We start from the raw sequence: 26,168 nt of genomic DNA on the forward strand, positions 1-26,168 counted from the left end.
TGGTGCAGACGTGGTCCGAGGCTGCGTCTTTATGTGTTTCCAGTTCTGGAGCGGGTCCACCAGGACGGCGTCAGTCTACTACTAGTAGCCCTGTTTTGGCTGGCACAAGTGTGGTTCTCGGATTTAATATTGCTCCTCGAGGGCCCGCCGTGGCAGGTCCCTCTGAGGAGAGACCTGCTGTCCCAGGCGGAGGGCCGGATCTTTCACCCGCACCCCGCCCTGTGGCAGCTATGGGTCTGGCCCCTAAGGGGCGCAGTTCCTAGAGGCGGGCCTGACGACAGGAGCAGTCGAGACGCTGCTCAGGTACAGAGCCCCGTCCACAAGAAGGATGTACGGCCTAAAGTGGAATGTGTTCACCACCTGGTGCAGAGAACGGGCGGTGGACCCAGTTACCTGCTCGGTAATTGTGATACTGGAGTTCCTACAGCACCGTTTCTCAGCTAGCCTCTCCCCGTCCACGCTCAAAGTGTATGTGGCTGCCATTGCAGCATTCCACGCCCCTCTGAGTGATGGGCCCTTGGGCAGGTCGTGGTCGTGCGCTTCCTCCGTGGAGCCAGGAGGATGAGACCCGTGACTCGTTCCAGGGTTCCCACAGTCGCCTCGAACTGCAGGAACACAAACTATTAGCAGGCCAGCTGGTGTTGATTGGTGAGTCCTGGTTGGCAGGTTCGGTTGGATCTTCGGCCACACCAATCAGACGCCAGCAAACAGCAACCAGGAAGTGGGTGGTTCCAGGTCCAGGGGAACCAATCCTCAACAGGTGCTTGCAGCGGGGATTTGCATACTGTTCAGAGAACTCCAAAACACAACTACTCTAAGGCAGCCAGCGGCGGCCGTAACAATCACCTCTCTGAGGAGGGTGGGGGATCTCCAGGCACTTTTGATTTATCCCCGATGCCTGGAGTTTGCCCCGGGGAGGGTCAGAGTCATCCTGCACCCTTGTCCAGGTTATGTCCCTAAGGTTCCGGCCAGACTGGCAGGGTCCACGGTGCTGCAGGCGTTTCATCCCCCACCTCATGTGACGGCGGAGGACGGGAGACTTCATCTACTCTGCCCTGTCAGACCATTGAGTATTTATACTCTGAGGTCTTCCCGGTGGAGGAAAGCAGACCAGTTGCTGGTGTGTTTCGGGTCCCCCAAGGTTCGGCTCCCCACTTCTACACAAAACCTCAGCAACCGAATCGTTCAGACTATTTCCCTGGCCTATCAGGTGCGCGGTTTGCCTTCACCTATGGCCGTAAGGGCGCACTCTACTCGAGGCATGCCGGCTTCTAGGGCCTTGCTCGCAGGGGCGTCACTCCAGGATTTGTGTGACGCGGCTGGCTCGGCCACCCCTCACACTTTTATCCGGTTTTACAGTCTGGACCTTCCTTCTGCACCCGGCATCCGTGCGCTCTCCTCCTAGTCGTGCCGTCAGGTTCTGCATGCTGGGGGGCAGGCGGGGTTTCGGCGCGGCCTAAGTGGGTATCTCGTTCCCATAGAGTCGTCACCGATGCAGTTAGAGTTCCCTCGAAGGGGAACGAGAAACTGCGTCGGTCCGCCACACCTCACGCCGCCTGGAGTGTCTTGCTTCATAGAAAGGGCTAATATGTCCTGTGTGCCGGCATGCTTATATACCCCTCCGGTTACGCCGTCACACACTACCGTTCTAGTAACACCAATAGGATTGGAGTAATTTCATTCATAGTTCAGCCCTGCCACGCCCAGAGGCGTTCCCATAGTGTTGTCACCGACGCAGTGTCTCATTCTCCTTCTCGGGGAACAAGGGTTACATACGTAACCCGAGACGTTCTCTAGGTATTACTATTAGCAGATGAGTGAGAAAAGCACAATATTTCTGACATGGCATACTTTCTCATACAGTGCCTGAAATGTAAAGATGCGTATTCAGGCACTGAGAATGTATGTTAACAGATGGCAGGCTAAAGTGACCACACATACACACCTATGTGGTGTCTGTGTTGTGTTGTATAGAGCATGTGTGTTGAGCTATGCATCATCAAGTGTGACTGATGTCTTGATGTCTAACCCATGCTTGGCTTAACTGCAGGATGTGTCTCTTGGCATTGCTCTGCTGGTTAATATCTGTTTTTAGAGGGACTGAATAGGGTCCGTTTATTGGAGCTGCCAAAAGGATTAGGCTATTTTCTGCTCAGCTCTGGCCTCAGGCAGGTTTGTTCAAATGGTTACACTGGAGTGTGGAGGGGAGATCTCTTCATTGTGTGGCCGAACACAGAAGCGCTGTATCCAGCCTTCTAAAGAACGGATAACATGGAAACACTTGGAACATGGAAAGATGTCAGTCCATTGTCAGGCAAATACAGATAGACACAGTAACTGTCGGACCATAATACCAACAGGCAATTTAGACTCTACCATACATTTGAGGAAACTCATGCGGATGTGGAGAGAAACAAATCTGACTCTACAAAGGAGGAGGCCAGAAATATATATTTTTACCGTGAGGCAACACAGTAACAGCTGTGCTACTCTCTGAATAATATGTATTTTTACTCTAGTACAGGGGTTCTCAAACTTTTTGGGCCAGCGCCCCCCTATCCATTATCCAGGTCCCTTACCGCCCCACCATCAAAAAAGATGTTTGCTATTTGCCCTGAATATTGTTGATTTTTTTTATTGTTACTATTGTTATTAAAAACATGGAAAATGTAACAAAAAGGCATGTGAAAAGTAATTATATTTAACAAATAAGTGAATGTTCCTCCCAGAAACTGTGTGTGAAACCAGATACTGTTTTCTTGGATGGGGCACTTAATAAGTGGGGGGGGTCCATTAAAATTTCTCCTCCAATTTCTGCCTTTTCTGCACCAATTTATGGTGGAAATGTCAAAAGTTACAATTTATATAAAATAATTATAATAGAATATAATCTAGTGAGGCTCTCAGACATTCTTATTGCTTTTAAATATTTTTATTCTGTAGATCAACTTATTTAATATGCTGAGTGACACATGATTAAGTCTTACCACCTCTTTTGTGGGGAAGTAACCTATTTAAATGTGTTTGTGGCCTCTTTTCATCTCTGTAATAAATGAATTTCTTTTAATTCAGTTATTGACTGGACTTTATTAGCTCATCTGTTAATAACTTATCATAACTCAGGGTTTCCCACAGAATGAACGTGTAACTGTGGCGCAGCTGTATAGCATGCTAGCCTCGAAAACCCAGCTGTATTATAACATTAACTTAGCTCTCCTTATTAGCTAGGCTCCTTACATGCTTGCTAATAACTTTTATTAGCTGGGTCTCCGACATTGACAGCTTGTGTTGGACAGATTTGTGCAGCTGTGTTAACGAGGGAGAGAGAGCGAGAGATCGAGGGACGGATGAGAGAGACGAGCGAGAGGAAGTGCTGCGCAAATACGCGCTGCCTGCAGCTCAATACAATTTTAAATAGGCCTAGTAAAAAAAAAATCGAAAAATGTGGCGGTCAGCGTTGATATAGTGGCAGGCCGCCACAAATAAATGAATATATGGGAAACACTGTAACTTATCTCCTCATGTTCAAAACTTTCTGCACATTCAGAATCTCTCCCACATATCTGAGTTCTCCGACATGTAAATAAAAAAAGTCGCAATGGGAGACTAACTTCAATAGCCTATTTAAAGAGAATTGATAATATTTTACTACATGCCCTATACTGCATTATTTTACTGATTCGCTGGAAGTATCCCCTCGCCTTCTAACAGACAGAACAGAATGAGACGAGGAGGTGCTCATGCCGGGGGGAAAAGAAACTAACCAACACCTGTGATCAGACAGAAAGCTCACGAATAATTCCACACACGTTAACTTCAGCACCTTTGATAAAGTGCCGCTTTCAATCCCCAACAGAGCAAGACAGGGCATCAGTTTTTAACGTTACATTTTTATAGCCTACTGAAACTACAGTATATGTCTATAAACTGTCTGCGCGAGGTGGGTCCACGTCACTCACTGGTGTCGCAGCGAAGTTGCTTTCAGGGCGAGTCCGACAGCGGAATATACCTCTTGTAAATGTGTAACCACTGCGATAACAAGACGTTCACGGTGTATTCCTCAGAGAAATAAACACTTTTCCACCAAGAAAGAGAACATCAATTTTCCAGAGTTCACACAGTAAACGCCATGTGGGTAAAATTTTTGAGATGATACTCTGACTTCCCCTTCCCATGAAGGCAGCACGAAGCTGACTGAGAAAAAATACAGTCTCGTCCAGTCGCACTGGATTCAACTGGCAGGTTTTAATGTTGCAGACCACAGTTTTTTGCAAGTAGTTTAAAGTTTAAACTCGTATTGTTGTGAATCTGAAGTGTAAACTCACCTTAGAATTTCCAACCAACAAACGCCTCCCAAAAGCAGTTTAGCGCCCCCCCTTCCAAAATATTGCTTCCAGCGCCCCTCATCGTGCTCGGAATGGCCCCTGGGGGGGGCGATACCGCCCCCGTTGAGAAACACTACTCTAGTATATGGTGCACTATGGTAGGAAATACACTCCTAATGGGGCTGTTGTGCTTAAAATGATCATAAGGTATCTGAAAACAAGGACATGCACTGTACGGACTATCTTCACACACAACTGCTATAACATCCAGTTCAATCCTATCCAGTCAACAGAGCAGAGTAATACTGACCGACTCCAGGTGATCGGTAATGTCTTGTATAATGAGGTTTGGCTTAGGACTGCCACCTCAGCTCACCATGGGCTATACCTTGTTGAAATGTTTAGAAAACAGCGGCTTTCAATCACACTGTCCTTTTATTTGGCAAAACATACGAGTAGAAAAGCAGACAGAAAGCCAGAGGAATGGAATTTAAGAGTGAGGTCCCTGCCAACATCACCTCTGAAAAAGTCTGCCTGCCTGTCTGGAAAATAAACAAGCAGCCCCCTGCAGAATAAACAAGACGAGGGGAAGCAGAGTTACATTATTCAGGCTTGACAAACGGTGGCAGCTTTGTAAACAATAATTGATAAACTCGGTGTAAACAATGGAAGGCATTTATCTGCAGCATGTGATGGCCAGAGTAAATAGAGAAAATACTTGTGTACAGGTTCCTTTTCTTGTTTTCTCTTTGTTCTTTCACAGTTCCACAGTTTCACACTGCAAACAGTCCATTTAAGAGTCTGGGAAAACTTTTGTCCAACTGTCAAGCGTTAGTATCAGAATGACAAATGAAGTCTCCTACCACAAGTTGCCTTTTTACTAAAGTATGTTCACTTTCTACTTAAACAAGTAAAGTCTACTTTCAGTATCTGTTGTTTATGATGGAGTCTTTTACAAGCAATAGCGGATTGAGAGACAATTGCTGCTATTTAGCCACACAAGTACTGCACTGCCTAAAGTTGGTTTGTCTGTTTAAAAATGTCTTTTGTTCCTTAAACCACGGAGGAAAAACTACTTCTCTTATGTCAAAAAACATACTCGTCATGAGAGCATGAATACGGATGCTTGAGGAATGTCAATTCCACACAATGCTGTGTTCTAAAATGTGTGATCAGCAACGCAGCACAGGTGCGACCTGCTGTGCCAAACACTGTAACAGAGGCACTACAGCAGACGACGCAGGAGGAAGCTGTCTTCTTTGATTTGTGCTCTTGCCTTGATGACTCAGGTTTACTACCTCAATACAGACTTGGGTATGCATGCAGCGTATGTACAGCAGGGCTGTGGATCTGCAGAGCCCAGGGCTGTGTTTTCATTTGCATTCACATACTTAAATGGGAAAACGTCTCAGGCCTCAGAAGCCACTTGTCTGGCAGAGTTTGGCCAAAGACACAGTGCCCACAGATAGTATTTACCTGTGTTGCAGCCTGAATTCAAATAAGACTGAGATGTTATTTTCTTTAAACTAAGTACACAAAATACTCGAGTAACAAACCATTTAGTCTCACAAGTCAGTGATATACGCAAGAGGTTAAATCAATTACTAATCTAATCAGTATGAAATCACTGATTTATGGTGAAGATCTTAACTACAGTTACTATTTGTTAATATTACTAAAGTTTGTGTTTCATTCATGAAAGACGCCTTACTTATACATCTGTTAATTCATGTTGACTAATATTAGTGATTTATGGGGTTATTTAAACAGCAAAAAAAGATACTGAAATATAACTTTACCTCTATTAAATACTTGGCTTCCCCAAACTATCTATTGCAGGGGAAGCCTGCTCGACCTTGACTAATGTTAGAAGAAATTAAGAATTTAATGAAATGAAACTTAAGATGTGTGTCTTCTGGTGCAGGCTCTTTTACCATTTTTCCTATGTAGTATATTTCTGCTGAAGCAGCACTTTCATGGTCAGAGAAACAAATAGCCATGTGCTACCAAGGACAAAGCAATTTTATGGGGTGAGGGAAGCAACACTTTTCTTGGTCTTTCTCAATGCCATCAACCAGATTAGCCAGCACAGCTTTTCCTTCATCTTCCTAGCCTTGAGTTTATTTAGTTTGGACTGATGGACACACACAAGGCTGTGTAGTATGCCAAATTACTTTCTAATAGGGGCTGTCACTACACAATCTTAAGGTACGGGTGGATCTCAATTAATGGACCCATGTGAAAAGTTCCCTACAGAAACTAATAACTCTCCAGGGAAGGGAAGTTAGAGAGACAGACACTGTGTTTGTGTGGCTGAATACATTTGAAGAAGAGGGGGCAGTGGGCAGGAGACTCGAATTATAGATACGTGGTTCAAGAAATTCAAACCATTTCCCCGGTTTCTCTGCATTCATTTGTACATATTCATGTATTAATATAGGCTACTATAGACAATCGTATATCACAACATCATATATCTACTAATAAATTGCAGAATTCATATCACTGCATTCTGGGTGATAATTCAATCTTGTGTTTCATGTGTACAAAAAGGAGCCAGGGATCGAACCACCTACCTTCTGATTAGTGGACGACCTGCTCTACCTCGAAGCCACATCTGATTAATATCCTGATAATGATATTGACCAGATTGCACAGCCCTCTTCTTACTCTGAGGTTTTCACAAGTATTCTGCTTTACCGACAGGCTGTCCAGGAGGTGAAAGCAACCCGGCTATCCAGCCCCACCCTCTACATCCATATCACACTGACAAAACGGAGGAAAAATGGAATAAAGTAGAGAAAAGAAGTCAAACACAGTCACAATGAAGCACAAATGGATTACCTACTTGGCCAGACTCTAACCATCCTTCAACTTAGCCTGCAACCCCTTCAACAATATCTGCCGGAACTGCCAACTCAGGAGGTGCAGAGCATCTCTATGGCAAAACCCAGAAATTGGAATTCAAAAATCAGCCTTGCGTGTCATCAGTACAAATGAAACTGGCCTTCATGGCTATTGAAAATGCCCGCCTCCGACTTTCCTTTGCTATTTGTTGTCTTATGAATATATTCATATAATTCCATTTTGAGGGGGTTGTGAGCATTACTCACTGTCGGCCTGTATTACTGTGTGGTGATTTACATAACTCATTGGATATTATTTGTCCACAGGTCACTCCAAACACCACAGCTGTAGCTGTAGGCACAAAGACACACCCTTGCCCATAAATTGATCCAGTCCGAGATAATTGCTTTGGTAATTCCACTGACATGGGTACCAGAGTGTGTGTGAGCGCAAATCTCAGTTTTTATTACGTGTGAATGTCTGAAGTACAGCACGGTGCAGTTGGGCAGCTGAAGTGAACCAGAGGCAGGGAGTAATCCCCTCCAGCAGTGCTTAGTTCCATCAACAGGGGCAGAGTGGGATCTACTTTACACTGACAGAAAGGGCTGGGGTCGCTCCGCATGGCTGCTCGAGCTGTCGGCAAGGACAAGAAACAAAGGCTCTGTTCAAAAACTTGCTGATGCTAACCTCTTTCAAGATAAGTTAATACTGTAGATGAAAAGATCATATTTCAGATGAGGACAGAAAAACGCTATCTGTACAACAGAAGTGTCTTAGAGAAATTTTAAATCAGAACAACAGCGCAGAAATGATTCTATTTTCATACAAGTTTCTACAATCTAACGAAAACTTGTTAAGTTTATTTAGCTCTCCCTCTGACCAACTGTAAGTGGATACTGCGCTTTGAAACCGAAATAAAGAAAAAAAACAAACAACTACAAAAAGACTTGTGGCAGTCGTCCCAGAAAAGAGAGAGATTTGAAACAAATCCTGATGTGCATTTCAGAGGCGGGTTGTGGCTTCCCTTCTGCTCCAGGGGGGATTGGACTAAGGCAGAGGACTGTGGTGTTTGGAAAAAGGGGGAGAGAATAAAGGTTCAGGATTCGCCCTCGTTGGAGCTTTAGTGTTCCATCATTAAACTGAGGCGAACATGTTTTAATACCATCACCAAAGACTGGAAGGGAATCACTGAGGGCAAGTAAACAAGTATCGTATTAGCAAAAAACAAGTGCCAAAAGTGGCTGTGGGGCTATATGGGCTGGACCTTGAAATGCAGCTACAGCAGCTTGGTTTGTACTGAAGCAAAAAAAAAAAAGAAAAGGGGAAAAAAAAAGAACTATCTTTCAAGACTTTGCAGAATGACTGCACCAGTGCTTTCAAACTTTATATAATTGGTTTCTAAGTGTAAATGCTCTAGCCAAAAGCAATAGACCAAAAGACGTATACACTCTTTCTCACCACTGTCATTCCCTGTCAACTAACATTTATAGGAAGCTAGTGCAGAGTCAAAAACAACACGGGTTGTTTGGTAAAAAAGAAAATCCCAGTCCAAATGATTCCTCACTTTATGGTTGGGCGTGCTTCCACTCTCAGAATAAAAATCAATCATGTCTGCGCCTCCTTGCCAAATTTCCATAAAGCTTGAAAGCTCATTTTGAAGCAATTAAGATCAGTTCCTTGTCGTGGTGTTGCCAGGTCGCTGCTTTTGCCAGATTACCTGTTCTCGTTCCGCTGCGTGTATCTTGGTTGGGGGTCAGCATCTCCGTCATTAACATCATAGCTGGCCTCAGGGTCCTATGAGAGACATGGAAAAAGGGCAGGACGCAAATCATGTCATTTTAACTTGCTCTTCAAGCTGTCATTTCACTAAACTATCATTTTTCTTTAAAAATGTTCTTTAGCTGTAATTGCGTTTTACAAATGGAGAGGCTTTGTACTTTTTTTGACTTACAAAATTGCTGAATAGGTCAGGATGGTCTTTCTCAATGCCATCGTCCAGGATAGTCACTACTACACCTCTTCCTGTGTAGCCTTGAGCCCATGCTACTTTGGTATTCAGGTCTTGTGTCGGGGTGGACTGGAAGAGACAATGCTTTTGTTCAGCTGTCAATCTTCTGTGACTGACACTTCCAAGACAAACCAAGAGAAAGGGTTTATCAGAGTGAGAACAGTTTAAATCATCTGTAAAGATCTTTCCCTTGATGTGCTATGTTAAAAATGAAAAAAGAAATGTCCATTTGAAAAATAAACACCAAGACATGAAAGGGAAGATCAGAGGTGGTTCATGACCACTTAAAATTTAATTTCAAGGCGTCACTGTGACATGTCTGCCTCCTCAGGCTGAGCTGCCCAGTGTGAGCATTCTACTGTAGTTATGCTGTCAGAAAAAGAGACGAGACTACTTGTTGCAGGTCAGAAATCGCAGTGAGAGCATTTGCCTCTCACACAGAAAAAACAAACAGTCTGCAAGATTTGAGAGGAGGGGGAGGGAGACAAATAGGGGATGCAGAGTGGTAAAACGTGATTTGGATGAATAAACAGCCCAGTGTGATTACAGTGAGAAGTGTGAAGAGAAGTGAACGCTGGAGGTGAAAGAGATGGTCACAAATAAACGCAGGTAGATGAAGGAAGGCTGACTTTCCTCTATAGGAGACAAATCACGAGTAACTTCGTGACGTCGGGTGTAACTTCCCGATTAACCCGTTCTACGAAAGGTGGTTAGATGTTAACCGAGGTCTGTTGCAATTGCAATTCACGCCACATCTCTAAACTTTTGTTTGTGGTTAACTCGAGGTTACCCTGCACGTGGACTACATACCACATCTGTACCCAGTGTTAAGGATGAGAAGTAGATTATTAATACACACCATTTCATAAAATATGTTTAGATTTCATCCTGATTTGTTCAACTGCGGTTGCAGTAAAGTTCTGAACATGTTTAGACAGTGAGCCCTGCAGCCTCGGTGAATTTAAACTGGAAATCATAATTAATTAACGGGATTGTTTCTTAGATGTAGCCCATCTGTAGTCTATAATTGAATTCTCCTAAGTGTTTTCACATATTTAGATATTTATTTAGATAATACTATTTTACATGTCCAAAAAATAGGGAGCCAGGGTGAGGTTAATAACCGAGAGAAAAAATCCTAGATGAAAGTGTGAAATTTATAAGAAGAAAAATCCCTGAAATTAATGTCACAAAAAAATCAAAAATCACTCTGGTGTTTTCTTCTGAATATGCCAAATCCTAGGCAAAGTCTCTGGGTGATAGTGATTGTGGGCTAAACTCACTTTCCTCACTGCTAAATCCGATTGCAAAGTTTAATATAACTTTCCAATGCATGCATACTACAGGGTAGAGGTGTGTCTGTGATGTTGCAGCCTTGCAAAGTGAAGTTTCTCTCATAAATGTGTGACTATAATGTCAGAGAAGATGCAAGTTTTTTTATTTGTACATTAATCTTGGAAATAAATTTTTCTCTCGTATTATCCTCTTTTTTTTTATTACAATGGACCTTATGTGAAGTTGTACCTTCACATCTTAAACATATTTCACATAAAAGAAGAGCCCATAAATTACACACATAATAGAGATTTGACTGGGGACATAATTAGGCTACAACTTTACTCCACGCGATTCCAACAAGCCTCCCTGGCTTTGTCGTCCACCATATTAGATTTAGCCGTTAACTTGTCTTCACATTCATAATTTCCTGACACTACCAACGTGCATTCCTCTGGAGAAATACAGAGCATGCGCCGTTGTGAAGAAACTCTGCCTGCACGGCCAAACACACCCCTTTTATGCGAACGCGCACCAACTCCAATGAAGTTAACATGGGGTTAACACCGACTCAACTAACCAACATCTTATCCACCGTCGTAGTATCGTTTAACTCCAGTGTAGGCAGACAGAGTTTGTCACCCCTGAGTTTGTCTGATAACCCCGAGTTATCACAAAAAAATCACCTGAGTAGGTTGAACTCCCTTCGTAGTACAGGCCACTGATGTGGTTCCCTGTACACAAATAAACCAATATAACTTCAGCACTGGTGGCAATATTCCTTAAGCTAAACCATCTTTGTTTGGTTTTCAAGCCAGAGCTGTGTAGAATACTTTAAATAGGAGAACGGGGGATTAAGTCCTCAGACGATTAGAGGTCTAATGCTGAATGGCAGAGGTGGTTTCACAACTTCTATCCATTGGTGATTTATGTCTGGGATAGTCAATGTTGTCATTAATCCGTTGCAGTGACAGAGGTTCCGCACATACAAAAAAGGGGAGATTAGGGCAAATAGAAACAACAAAACAAAACACAGCTTCAGGACCATTTGCTATCAATGTTTTACAGGTGACGCAGTTTAGTAGTCCACCTGTCCCCGCATTTAATTTTACATTCAACCCAGCATCCTGGATACATTTTGCTGAGGAAACCATGCCATTGGTGCTGGCGGTAAAGCTGATGTAACTGAGGCCTACAGGGTTAGTCCAAAAGACGGCAATTCAGTTTATGCGCATCAGACTGACCATAAGGGAATTAAGAACTTCTGCCACTGCGATAATGAATATATCTTTAAATCAGGTATCGTCACAAGCCTCCGTAGAGCTGAAACTATTGAGGAGGCCTTCAGCATTTCATCAGAAATAATTGCTTAGCAGAAACTGAAAAATGTCAGGGACAACACTTTTGTTACTTCTGTTGCTAATATGAGATCTGAATGCAGAGAAGAACCTTCTCAAGCATCAGAATCTAAAAGTATCATTCTGAATAGAGTACAAAAATCTGAAAAATCAAAGTATTCTGCTGACTGTGCACCTACTTGAATTGCTTTGTTGTGAAGTTACCCACAACAACCGTGCCACTTCAAATGACACTACATATTGTGTAAATAATACACACATACTGAATGTTAGACATTTTTGACATATTTGACATAATGACTAATATAGAAGATAAGAGACCATCACATACCAGATACCACTGCTTGGGGAAATCAGGGTCTGTTGGGTCTTCATAGATATCCCTTTTTTTCCTTTTTTTCACCACTTGCTGCTCCGCCCACAGAACCTGGGGTACCACACACACACACACACACACACACACAAAATTCATAATTTACACAGTTATCCTCACATGCTTTTGTGTCATTACTAATGTTCCAATTTCAGAAATTGTTGCAATGTCCCACAGACTGTAGATGTCACAAAACACGGCCCCAGCTGTGTTAAAAAAGTAATAACTAGAAAGAGAGGCAAAGATGTGATTTTAATCTAATTTATTTTATTCCTCAGATGCAGGGGAAAAGTGGCTGCTGTACACTGTGCCAGAGTAGGAGCCTTTGAAGTACTGGAGGCAGCTGGAATATGCACAGGATTGGTAAAGGTGGGTGACAGTAAATGCCAATATCACACATAGTAAATTTAATTTTATAGTATTGTTTCTGAAGTTGCAAACAAACAAACAAAAAAACATTGGTTCCAAACATCCTTGCCAAAAGTTACACAATACCAAATAATCTGTCCACTCGCCAGTTAAAATGACTGGTCCACTAAGCATTTTTCTGTTCTTCTTTCTTGCTTGTATCTATATATAGTAACAGGGAATTTGCTCCGTGAGCATTACACAATTTGACATTTTCATTCATCAGTGTTTCTCATACATAGGCTTTACTAGGCCGCCCAGGTAGATGAACAGCCGCCCAAGTAAATTTGGCGACCCATTTAAAAATCGTTCTTGATTGCAGCGCTGCAAAGCGCATATCAGCTCTGCATATCCTCTCACTCGGTCGCTCTCTCTCTCCTCCTCTCTCTCTCTCGCAAACACGGACAACATAAACACCGCTGCGCAAATCAGTCCAACACAACGCTGTCAATGTCGGAGACCCATCTTCAAAACAGTTATTAGAAAGCACGTAACGTTAATGAGCCTAGCTAGTACGGAGAGCTATCTTAACTTTGGAAAACAGCTGTCGAAGTTACCACGCTGTATAACTGGTAGTCTACAGGTGCGTTCGCTGACTTTATAGATAGGGGAATAAAAACAGTGCGTCAAGTCAGACACAAGCTACCTCCGGTAGACTGCGTGAGCTTACTCAGGCCTTGCTCCCACGAGGTCTAGTGACGTTTTGCAACGCAGGTGTTGTGCCGAATTCTGCATTCCTGCCGTGAATTGCATACACCTCGAGGTGGATGCAAATTTCGGTAGGTAGCCTACAATATCTGTTTGCCGAATTATACAATTCACTTCTTATGGTCCTTTTAGGACACTTTAGGACGCTGTTTGAACGTGGTTAACGTCACATGTCTTTGCTGAATCTCAAGAAATGGTACCTTAACTAAGTGTAATAACATATTAACGATTAATGTTCATAAAATATATACTGATCATTTATCACTATTGATGAACCCCACAAAGAATAGTACAGTGTTTAAAAGCAGAACTTTAATGCATTTTCCTAAAATTATCGGCAGGCATGCAAAATTCGGCATAACACTGTGACAGTCGACTGCTACCCCCCCGCCACAGTTACGCTGTCAATCTGTGGAAAACACACAGTTCATGGTTAATATGGAAGATGCAACCTGCTTTCATGCCTTCCTATAATACATAGGATTTTTACATAAATAAATTACTTACAGGTATGTGTGATCCAAAGAATGAGAAGTGAATCCATAAAAAAAAACAAAAGGAGAAAGGTAGATTGTGGAATTTCTTTAACAAACACTATGAAACATAAATTAAGGAGCAACACATTCAAATATATTTGAATGCTAACTTGGACTAAACAAATACAGTAGCAGAGGGAATTTGCATAGATGGAGTGAAATTATAGGAGAGAAACTTATCTTCTACAGCAGTTTAAGCAAATGCTGTTGCACGGTATTGTCACTGATAAATGCATCCTGAATTTCTGCTGAAGGTGGGAAAGCTGTACAAAACTGTTTCCACTTTTGTATTAAGAACACTCAAGTGAAGCATGTCTGAAATTGTGAATTTCCTTTACAATGCCCGGAAGATTCTGAAAGCACAACTTGTTATTTCAGTATTTTAGTTCTTTTCAATAGATCTTTTCCTTTTCGCTTGTTGCTGTCAGTTCAGTTGTGAGGGTTCTCTACTTGCCTGATTTCATGATTCCATGCTCTTAGCGCGTGGACTGAATAAAAAACGAGTTCAGTACAGCTGCTTAGGGTGCTGTAACTCCTAACCTAGTTGAAAAGTTTGCCTCAGAGAATGAAGCCATTAACCTCATTCAAGTGACCCTCGACTAATTAAAATGTATCTCATTTCATTACTTTTATAACTGCACATGGCTGACCTCATTGCACCGCTGCCCACTGCACACCACATTATTATCAGAGCACAATTCCAACTGATACATGAATCAGAGGAACTGATCTTGATACAGCCATCTACTGTAGTTTTATTTATACAGCTAATTAATGCAAATGATTAAACGTTAGCACATTCAACTCACAGCTTACTTCTGAAACGTCACCTTAAAGAGGTGGTATTGTGCTTTTTCCCCTCTCCTTTATTGAGTTAAATATCTTTTTTGTGCATGTAACAGGTTTGCAAAGTGAAAAAGCCAGCCCAAAGGGAGTTCCCATCTCCCACAGAAAGCTCTGCTCTGAAACGCTTGAAAACAGCTCGTCAGTAATCCATTCATACAGCTTATCTGTCTTTACATCCTGAGTAATGTTGAAACGTTTTAACTTAAAGAGAAAGCTGTGTGGATCGCTGGTGTGTGTGTCGCATTGAACATTACGTCGCGGCAGTTGTGTGTGGCGTCGCTATGAAGACAAGCTACGTACCATCTCTGGGTACTGTCTGCAATGGAAAACGGAGCAGGGCCGAGTAGAGTCGAGTCATTTTTCGGCAAGGCAGCATAGATCGTGTGATCATAATCACAACCTGTAAATATGCTTTATTGGTTGTGAATTATATTTAAAATAAACACGGCAATGTAACTTCACAGACTGTTCAAGTGCGGAGTTGTAAATGTTGGCTAACACAGCTAAAGTTATAACTATAATGCTAATGTTACACCTGATGCGAAAGCTACTGAGCAAAAGTTCAAATTGTTTGGTCAATTTTTATGTAAAATTGAGTTGAAATATGGTGATATTTGTAGTGGTTTATGGTAAGATGTGGAACAATGATATGTGGTTGAGAGTAACTTATACCATCTGCGAGGTCACGGTCGCAGTCTGAAGCGGTTTTGATTTGGATCACAGTACCTTGTTTCTTACGACCCGCCCTTCTCTGCTTCTGATTGGCTAGTAGTCCTTATCTGGGAACTGCGCATGTGCAACTCCCAACAAAGATTTTCTACAAGTAAGATGCATCACACTGTAGCTCAAGAGCGGGAGCGTACAACACATAGGGTGAAAAGAGGAGCTGCAGCAATGTGCAGTATGAGAAAAATATGGTGTTTTTTGAAAATTAAACCATGTAAACCTGTTCTGGTACAACCCCTAATTAAGATTTTGAACCTGAAAATGAGCATAATACCACCTCTTTAAGAAAACTGACATTCAGTGCGATATGTTGTAATCTTCTTAATTATTGGAAATTGTGTAATATTTTGTGTATATGTGTGCAATATGTGGAATGCAACATTTCAGCCAGATCACTTGCTGTTAATGACTGAGAAAACCAAGTTCTAATCGATATCCTCCTGAAGACCAAGTCACTGATGGAGAACTAATGAGATACAGTACAAGCACTGCCCTGAGGTCTGGGAAAAGGACAAAGAGTAGCCAAACACAGCAACACAAAGGAGCAATCATTAGACAAGAAGGAGGACTCCACATGACCTAGGTCTGTAATCTGCTTGAGCAATAAACTATTTGTTCCATCTCTTGCCCTCTCTCGCACATGGCCCGAGGGCTTGTCTGATGACTAAGGAGAAGCCATGCTGGTATTGTTTCTCATGCAGAGAGACTGATAGAGACAGCCTGTGCACTGACCTATGAATCTGTGTTTCAGCAGTTTATGAAGAAAGAAAGAATGTAAAAGGACAAGTTTGGTGATGTTTAATTGTTTTTGTTATCAACAAATCCCATGAAAGGGCCTCTAAAAATTACTCAAATAGAATCACTAAGAGGGAAGAATCTCTCTTTCTTCTCCGTCTTCAGCTGAACTGCTCACAGCCCATGGACACATACAACTCCAAATCCGCTGCTGAAAATAGTCCCCAACAAACACATATCTCCTTTTGTGACTCATATTTAAACGTTTATGTCTTTAGCAGGAACGAGTGGGCTCGGAGCTGAGTGCCGCCTGCAGACAAGCTGGGTAATTCCAAAAAGTATTGAGACACGGACGAAGGCATTGTTGGTTTTGGTCTTTTATAGGATTTGTTGACAATAACAAAGATATAGAATATCGCCAGCTTTAATTCTTTAACAGCAAAGCCTCAGGCACAGAAAAGATACAATGCACTGTTATAGTCAGACTAACTCCGTGGCAAAACTGGAGAGAGCCTTACACTGCGGTTTGTACAAAACCAACAGCAGCCACTCCAAAACAAATCGATTCTTTCCCTCAGAAGGTGTGGGGTGTGAACAGAAGATGACAAACAACCCTTGCAAGCATAATGGTAAAAGCTTATGCAGCTGCCAATGTCATCTTACCACTGTGTGATTATTCAAGGGGACGGTGATAAGCGGCATGTTAGTACCGCGGAGCAGAGGAAAAGAGACAATGGGGGTAATGTGAGAGACAGCAGCCAGATTACAGAGAGGGGCACAGTAACAAGCTCAAAGCTCACCACTGACTAATCCAAATCCAACCATTATGTTTCCGCTGCCTTTTATGTCTGTTTTCTTTGAATCAGGTGAAGCAGAACCTTCTCCATCCCCTTTTCCAGGGATCCGATGGTCTCTCTCTCTCTCACACACACACACACAAACACATGTAAACACAAACCCAAAGATTTTTGGCAGTGGTCATGCTTTGCCTGAGGTTTGGTCTGTTTCTGGTTTGTGTGTGGGTAGGTAGGTAACGCAGGGACAAACTGTTGCTCCTTAACCAGGAACCTGATGCCCTGAACAGCTGGGGGTTCAAGCACGGTGTTAACTTGAACTACGGACCTTCTGACTGAGACAAACCTGCGCGATGGAATCTCTTCTGTCGAAAATGTGTTTGTATGAGATAAGTCTTTATCTCCCTGTGCTGTTCCAGTTTTAAATTCATGATGCTTTCTCTCTCATTTGGTATTGTCAAACAGCATATATACAGTATAAAGGAAAAAGGCAATCTAGCCAAGCAGTGAACACCACTCTCCATCTTCCAGATTAATTCTTGTCCTTTTCAGCCATTTGTTAGGAGGACATCAACTTTAAATTGACTGTTTCTTATTAGTCTACGGTTTGTTTTGCATTTTACCCATCAGCATTGCATACAACTCTAAAATCGAGTATTGTACATCATTAAATCCTCTTCGGTAGCATTGATAAAATCCTTGTCTCTGTCACTGCCCATACTAAATCTAATTTGTTGTTTATTTTGGAGCTCTCAAAGTAAATCTTATAACCCTTGGAGTGCCGCAGTACTGCCAGGCAGACACCTCTGAACCCATATGCTCTCAGAGCCTTGTTAACGTCCATTTAGCCTGACCCCTGCCATCAATGGCCTCAGTGAATGTCACCATATCTCACTAATGATGTCTTGGGGCCTCAGCACTTGTCAGGCCATATCAGTCCTCTCCTCAGCTAGCTTGGTTTGTGCTGGGGAAAAGCTAGAGAGTAGTCCTTGGGCTCTACTTGGCAGGCCTACCTCGCCTACCACACATGGTAGTCTGTGCGTCACTTCATTCCTGCTCCCTTTTCAGCACCAGTCAGGTACCTATGAAGTTGCTTTAAATAGCAGCAATGACCAGTGCTTATTATTATTTTCTATACAACATAGAATAAACATTTATATGAAGTTTGTGAAGCATTTTTTTTTACTGGGGACCTTATTTCGAAAAAGAAGAAAGAATAAAAGCAGAAAACAGCTTGCAAAAGATTATGACATTTAGACTGACTCACTCTGCAAACTGAAGAAGTGTAAGGTAATTCGATAATTTGCTCCATTTCCGACAAAATGTGTTGATTAGATAATATATCCCAAATAATGTGAGCTCCTGATAGTGAGTAAAATTTAATTTCTCATATAGGGCTGTTAGCACATCTCCTGTTGCCTTCACAAGATAGAAGTGTAATAATCTAAATTTCACATCTAATAACTTTTTATTTTTATGTATAACAAAGTGTTTTAAAAAAAGAAAGAAGAAGATAATCATGTCGAGTGTTTCCTCGATATTTTTCCTGCATCTGGTCAGGTTGATGTGCTTTGATCTGAAGGCTGATGGATTGTGTATGTTTACTTGTAATAAAGAATTATGTGTTTAATGTGAATGTAATTAATGTAGAGAATATTACCCAAAATAGACCAACAAATCCACTCCCATCCAGTGCATGAACTGCATTATGTGAAGATCCCCAAACCTTGTTATTAATGAAGACCGATTTAGAGCACTTTGTGAAAAAGGACTTTTTTTGACAAGAGTTTAATTGTCTTTGGTTTATGAAATAAAAATCAATACAGGTTTGGTTTTTATTCTTTATCTCCAACAGACACTGAATACTGCCAGACTTTTCTCCTGTGTAGGAACAGTATTATGGATATAGGCAGCATTATAGTGTGCCAGGTATAAGTTGGTGGTTTGGCTGCGTGCAGCCATTTGTCCAAATGAAGATGATATTCAAGGATGGAAAATGTCCTTGCTTTGGATGCTATTTTCCTCTCCAGTTAACATTTAGGTGCAAGACTGGAGAAACAAACAGACACTCCCAGCTGGTGTGTTGTTTGGCAGGGTTTATTTTGCATATTTACAGCTACGTTGGACCTCAGACTGGATCAGAGGGAAGGACCTGGGACAGATGGAAGGACCTGTGTCGACTGAAAAGAATACAGAATTTGACAAGCTGTCATTGATGCTGGCATCTTTTCTCTGCTGATATACACCCTCTCTTGTATGTAATCCAATCTGTCTTTTGGCCTTTTGTTGCCAACATGGACTGCTGCAATGAGCTGTGTGAGAGCTGACACCAGTCTTACCTGTGGTTCTTTTTGCAGTTTGATGTGCATCCCCCTGTGGCCAGACAAAGCCCTCTTCTCCACAGCATGATGCCTGAAGTGATAATAATCTCCAAAAACCTGCACAAATACAAAGGGAGAAGCAATGAGTTCACCTGCAGCAACAGGATGGCCAGATAACACTCCGTGCTCACCAAGGCATTTATGTGCACACGAGAAAAATGTGCAGCCAGTGTGCATTTTTGAAAGAGCTAAAAACCGACATTTGGTCCATTTGGACATCAGAGCCTTTCTGTCTACATTCAAAGACAAAAAAAGTATCTATTGCTGCACTGGCTAATAGAAATGTGAGCATACCTTCACAGATAAAACAACCAGTCTTTTATCACTCCTTAAATGAGGTGTTAAATCTTTACTAGCCAGTACAGTGTTAGATGTTAAATCTATTAAGCTTAGGACCCCGTAATCATGTTTTTGAGAAAATGATAAAATAACCTGTCAAATCCAGAGGGCAACAAAACCTAGAAGAACAGAAGCTAACTTGAAAGTGGCGTGAACACACACACACACACACACACACACACACACACACACACACACACACACACACACACACACACAGAAGAAGTGCACCAACAGAAAGACATCCGCTACACAACTTCAGAGCTAGACTGAAGCATTCTTCGTGCTGCTGTCATTTGTCCTTCATATATTGTGCTCATAAAAGAGCTTTTACAAGGACAAGCGACTGGATGACAGCTGTCACCAAACTGGGTGGAAACCTCAGGAATTGTTTTCTTTTTGTCAGCATTGCTCTTAAGTGGCACACGGAGTAGCCTATGCCTACCCTAGTCATGGTCAAGGACAGCGCATCTGACAGCAACACAGGGGCTAAATAATACAAACATCCATAGATAAGTGCGCAGTAAAAGGAGGCTAAAAAAAATAATGAAACTAAAAGGTGCAGAAAGAGGAAGATGGGGATCAGCCCTGCCACTCTTTACATGGGTATTCACAAGAGCGCATCCTCCATTTGAAGAGGAAGCATTGCAATCTGTACAGTACTGCCACTGGGGACTGGCTCACCTTCACAAGCCCAGTGGAGCGGAGGAAGAGGGGAGGGGGTGTGTGTGCAGGGTTTGACAGGCAGAGCAGGCACGATGGATGTGTGCGAGGAGGGAGAAGAGCAGACGCAGCAGGATGGAAGGGTCTCCTGGGGCTGCAGGCTGATTCTGCAGGCTGGCTGTCTGAGAGCCGACCAGACTGGAGGCTGGAGCTCAGAGGACTAGTCTGGCAGCACCGATACAAAGCTGCCAGCCTAGCGCCGGCCAATTTGACTTGATTTGTCTGAATATTTGTAATTAAGACCTGATTTCAAATCCCTTTCCGTCATATTTTCCACATAAACTGAGCGACCATCATTCTTAAATTACTCACTGTTACACAAAAATGGTTTCCCTTGGAGTTCATGTTGCCCACAATAATGTGCAGAGAAGATGAGTAAAGGAGGATACACAGCTTTACTAAAAGGACACTCCTTAAATTATTAAAATGTCATTTGTTTAAACTATTATAGCCCTGAGTAAAAGCTTGTGTGTTCAAGTCACGCAATACTTGATTAATCATCATTAAACTCCCGGGTATCAAGCAGATATAAATATGCCAAATAGGAAGTATTGTCCAAGAATATGAAAAGTTTCTGGAGTCAGCGGTCCACGAGAGGCCTAAACCAGCCAAGGTACCAGCACAAAAACAAACTCTGGTTCAAAAATCGCTACAATGATGATGACAACTACGACAGAACTCACGGCTATAGCGACAGCTGAAATGGTTTACTCATGCTCATACATTGTGATGTCAGCAACACTTGTGAGTTCAGTGTTTGTTGTTTTTACTTGAATGATTCACTTAAATAAATAAGACCTGTTTCCATAAATGTAATTAGTAAGTGACAATTAATATCCTATTACCAAGAGGGAACTAGTACAATATTTGACTTTTACAAACACATTTTTGAAGGAGGCAAAATACGGTCTAATTATTGTTAGACAAAATCTCATCTTTTTGTCTACACCTGCAATATAGTATAGTTTAGGTAATATGGTTAACACTGGAAAGAAAGGTGAATTTATATTACTATGACATGATACTCTCCTTGAAGACACTGTTGTTCCAGGTCTTCAGTTGGCACTGACTTTGTCACATCTTTAGTAAATTAGACAATCAGCAACTGACCTTGCAGACACCCCGTCTCGAAAATAATGTCAAAGCCACGCAAAAGGAAATGGCCTCTGAATGATGCAAGATTAAGGTGCGATGAAGGATGTGACCCGAGAAATTAATGAGACCCACTTTCACATTGATTGCGGCGGGGCAGAAAGCTAATTTGTTCGGCACCGGGGTGGCTTTTCTGCGGGACAAACCTATTTTCTAGATTGCTGATGTCCTCATTTAGACCAAGAGTCTACGGGTCGCGGGAAATTGAGACGGAGATAGAAATGGTGGTGTAGCTGCCCATGAGTGCGGCTGAGTCATGCATCTACAGTCCGAACCAGAATTAATCATATGGTGTATGTGTGTATGTGTGCCAGCAGTAATAATTGAGAGCACTGTGGGTCATTAGTCACCCTGCCACTGTGCTCTGAGTCTGCGTTCGAGCCGTACTGCCCGTTACACTCCTGTCTCTCATGTGCTTCTTTCTTTAGTAGTTCTGCTCCCATCTCCATCCCACCTATAGGCTTGCATCTCCACAGATGCAAGGCTGAGGTTAATCTTCAACAGAAGTATCCATTGTAGATGGCTTTAAATAACTGAAAGATAAAACTGCTAATCAAGACAAGGGAAGTAGTGCGCACAACTAATGATTATTTTCTTTACCAATTCACCTACCAATTGTGTTGTCCATTCTAGTCGTTTAGTCTATATTATGTCAGAAAATAGATCCCAGAGCCCAGCGTCCTGTGTTCATGTTGCTTATTTTGTCCAAAACCACAGACATTTAATAAACAGAAATCGTCACAGTTACAGATAATTAAAAATTAATTGTTGCAGATTACCAGCTCTGACGATCGACTAATGAATAAAAGTGAAGTGGCATTTATTTAAGTAAAATAGTCTGGCGTAGTCAACACTAGATATTCATTTTACAAAACCAGAACAAGTCAAAATAATTTTAAATCCAAATTCATTTTCAGATTATTCCACTTGCGTACATGTTCTGTATTATTTTCTTACATATTACAGTACATACTTAGATCTTGTTGTGATCTCTAAAATATGTATACATAAGATTGCTACATTCATGAAAACGAACCATTGTCACCTCTGTGTGAGAACATTGGGAAGAAGTGTCAAATTTGTGTTTTTAATATGTGCCCTGAGGTTTCCCTCTGGCTAAATCTAAATGTGCACATTACAAATTTGAAGAAACCTTTGTATTCTTCAAAAATGTATGCATGTAGAAAAGAGTATAAAAGTGAAAAATAAGATGACATTGCGCTCTACTAAAGTTAAATTTATAACATTATATGTCAATCGAGGCCGAGCCAACAATAACTGATAACAGATCTTAACACAATCTTGGTAGATTGTAGGAAAATAGGAGCCTTGTGTTGAATGTGTGTTGTCACTTAGGGCTTTGCAGTCCATGTATTCAGGTTTCAAAGGAACACATATCATCCCCTTTTTACCTTCTCCAAAAGAATATTTCAGTAAAGTTTATGTTCTCAGATAGTAAAAGCAGTAGATAGTGAAAGGACAGACTACAGTAAATGTCCTCATAAACTCCAGTGAAATCAGCCATTGTAATGTATATTCATATTTCCATATAATATATGGAGCACAATAATTTACTTTTTATCTTTCTGTGTATGGTTTAATCAGTTTTCAGAACTTGTAGCTACAACCACCACCATACAACCATACTGCAAAACCTTTTTTTTTTATTTCAATCCATTCCTTAAAATTAAAAAGGCACAAAAAAACTGAACAACAGCCCCAAAATAACTGTAGCTTCTGCTATGGGAAAGCCTTCTTTTGTGGTGGATTTTGCAGCAGAGTCTGCAAGCGTGGACACTGAACCCACTTAGATCAGTGCTATTATGGTAATTAGCATTTAGCATAGAGAAAATATTCCTCCATGTCTGCTCTGCAAGAATAGCTTGAATCCTGTGAATATTTTTAAAATTACATTATTTATGAACTGAGATTTGTCTAAATTGGGCTCATCTGATGTGAAAGTCAAGTATTCCAAGCTTGTAATTTGAACAACTTTGAACTTACAAGGATGCACTTGTGTGAGACAGACAGATGTGGGAGTCTACATGTTGGCTGAATTTGAGTGAAACTGATGTAAAGACCGCGTATCAAAAGCTTTCTATCAGTCCGAGAGCTATGTGAAGCATCAAAGAGGCATCAACCTGTTTTTTACCATTTCTTCAGCCCACTCACCACACAAGTGTTTGATTTTTATTTCTCTAATGATCCTTTACCTAACCTATTTTCTCTACCTACCACTCACTGTTGGGCAATGAGAGGTAAAAGATGCTGTTTACCACAGCATTCAATATCAGTGGTCATACTCACAGTATTTCTACACTCCACAGGGGAATTCAAGATATCTGCTGACATTATCAGTCAGAGAGGTTGTACTTCAAGGTGACTGAAAGTAATGTCACGGTGTGTCCCCTGCATCCTATATTCAGCTGTGTCCTGTGCTGGTCTCTCCTTATGGTGGCTGCCTTGGTCTCTAGCCACAGTAAGTCAATATTGGCCACAGGGGATTGGCTTCAGATAAGTGGTGGCGGAAAGAGAAATGTAGGAAGCTTTCACTGGGCTGTAGCCTAATGTTGTTTCACATTGCAGTGTATGTGCATACAAGTGTTTAGGCAACTCTCCAGTGTCGCAAACTGATTTGAAACGAAGGGAAGTTTTCCTTTTCACTCTCATCAAACTAGTGAGGATAAAATTATGCACTGCACTTGTCGAGAAATGTGCCTGACATTTGTTGTGCCAGACATGCTGTGCTTGTCTCAAGTGATATGCGATGGAAAAGGTACACAAAAAACCCTCATTTTTCTTATCACCGAACTGAGAGTGCAGAGAGACTCAAAAGAATTCCAATATTCAGAGAAGTGGTTGTGAAGAGGCAGCGAAGAATGAGAGTATGTGTGTGAATTCCAGCAGACTAATACAATGATACAATGTGCATGTGTGTGTGTGTCTATGTTCATATGGGAAATGAACACAAATATTATGTATTCAGCGTGGGAGCTTAAAGATGCACTATGCTGATATTGACTGTGACAGAGTTGCACATTAAGTGTTTTTCCCTTAAGCTTGGGAAAAGTGCACAGAGACAAATCTTCCTTATTGGAATTGGCGTCAATCAGACCCATCTTTCAGGGAAAAACACTAGCATCAGTGGTTTGTTAGAGACGCAGCTATAACAGCAATTCACACTATAGCACCTTAATTTACAGCCTGTGATATAGGATTCCACTAAGCTTGATGGAAGATGCTTCTCTAGGCACATAAATGTGCGAGACTTACACAGAAATGCACACAATGGCTCCTGTGCTCCTTTGTACAGCAGGAAGGCTGCAGAGGCAGCTTCTGTTGCACATCTGAGATAGAAATGTCAGCGGCGCAGCAGAGCTCATTGATTGCCACACAGCTCACCAACCCTTTCTCCTCTTTCGCTTCTATATGTTACCTTTCCTTTTATTTATGTTGCTTATTCAGACAACACAGACATCAATGCAAAACCCTACAGAAACGGGTGCTTGCTTTGTTGTTTACAGTTTACACACACACAGCAAATGTGTTGGTGTGCCTTGGTATGATGGGATATTTGCTGTTGGGCTAATAAAACAGTCATGTTGTTACTGTCCACTGAGCCACTGGGCTGCCATCTTTTGGACTAATTACAGCTGAAAACTCTGGGGTTCCGCTTAGTGGGAGACGCTCATTATTTTACTCTGAAATAGAGCCTAATTGAGTGTTTTTAAATGAAGGGTAATTATTTGTTTGCATCTTAGCTCTGATTCTGCATGTTGCCCGCCTCGACTGCATTCAACTGCTCAGGGGACTTATTGTCTTGGGAAAAGCTGAGCCACGAAAAAATTGTGTTGGTTAATTATGTGGCTGAATAGCAAAGATTTAACAAAATGCCTATGAAGGCCATCCCTTCAGTAGTGGCGAAGTATAGCAAGATAGAGGCACCGTGAAAGGTGTGAAAACCGATTTGGGCCATTGAATAAATGTTCCTGAATAAAAATAAATTAAAGCTATTCAAGTAGCTGTGGGGAAAACACAAAGACCTTGAAAGTAAAGATATTCTAAATCACAGTGTGCCTGGCTAGACCTATTCCTATTCTGGGAGAGTACAAGACAGTGGAATAGGAAAGAAAGGAATGAAATGAAAGTGAGGCGGGAGAAAGAAACATATCACAGGAGAATAGAGGAGTGGAAAAGGTTGAGTAGGAAATGGCTACAAAAGGCATTATGTCATGGAAAACACCATGAGAGCACATATATAGAGGCCCTGCTGATGCCTGACCTTTAGCTAACATTACCATAAAACTACATTTATACAGTTCTGTCACTGTAAATGAGTACTGCTTTGTAATTTGAATCAATGATGGTATCGCCCTCTGTGATTCTATGTCTGAATAAAACACGATGAATCTAAACCCTATCTCTTATTCGTCGTTGCAATGGGTTTAGTTCGATTAGACCAGAAAATTACATCACATGCATTTCGCAGACATTTTTTTTGAAAAAGTAGCATTCCTGATGTAATTTATCTCCATGGTGTGATTTTTCAGAGAACTGATAAGGGACAGTGCAGGGAGAGCGGTCTTATCAAAAACCACACACACACGCAGAGTAAAAGGTACATCATCACTCAG

General features: G+C 41.7%; 1 protein-coding gene across 10 annotated transcripts in view; it reads right to left on the reverse strand.

The window, feature by feature from the left end:
• The window catches only part of furinb (furin (paired basic amino acid cleaving enzyme) b), an 81,600-nt gene that overhangs the window by 25,709 nt on the left and 29,723 nt on the right, over window positions 1-26,168 (reverse strand). For all 10 annotated transcript variants that reach the window (XM_038705058.1, XM_038705056.1, XM_038705057.1 and 7 more), the window contains 4 exons: window positions 19,279-19,377; window positions 12,145-12,240; window positions 9,124-9,249; window positions 8,890-8,966 (listed from right to left, as the gene is read on the reverse strand). In XM_038705058.1, coding sequence (XP_038560986.1) covers window positions 8,890-8,966; window positions 9,124-9,249; window positions 12,145-12,240; window positions 19,279-19,377 — 398 coding nt within the window. The remainder of the gene's footprint in view (window positions 1-8,889; window positions 8,967-9,123; window positions 9,250-12,144; window positions 12,241-19,278; window positions 19,378-26,168) is intronic.

This window comes from Micropterus salmoides, unplaced genomic scaffold, assembly GCF_014851395.1.
Source record: "Micropterus salmoides isolate LMB-PRFRI ecotype aquatic unplaced genomic scaffold, ASM1485139v1 Ms_hic_scaffold_8, whole genome shotgun sequence".
Classification (NCBI taxonomy): Eukaryota; Metazoa; Chordata; class Actinopteri; order Centrarchiformes; family Centrarchidae; genus Micropterus; species Micropterus salmoides.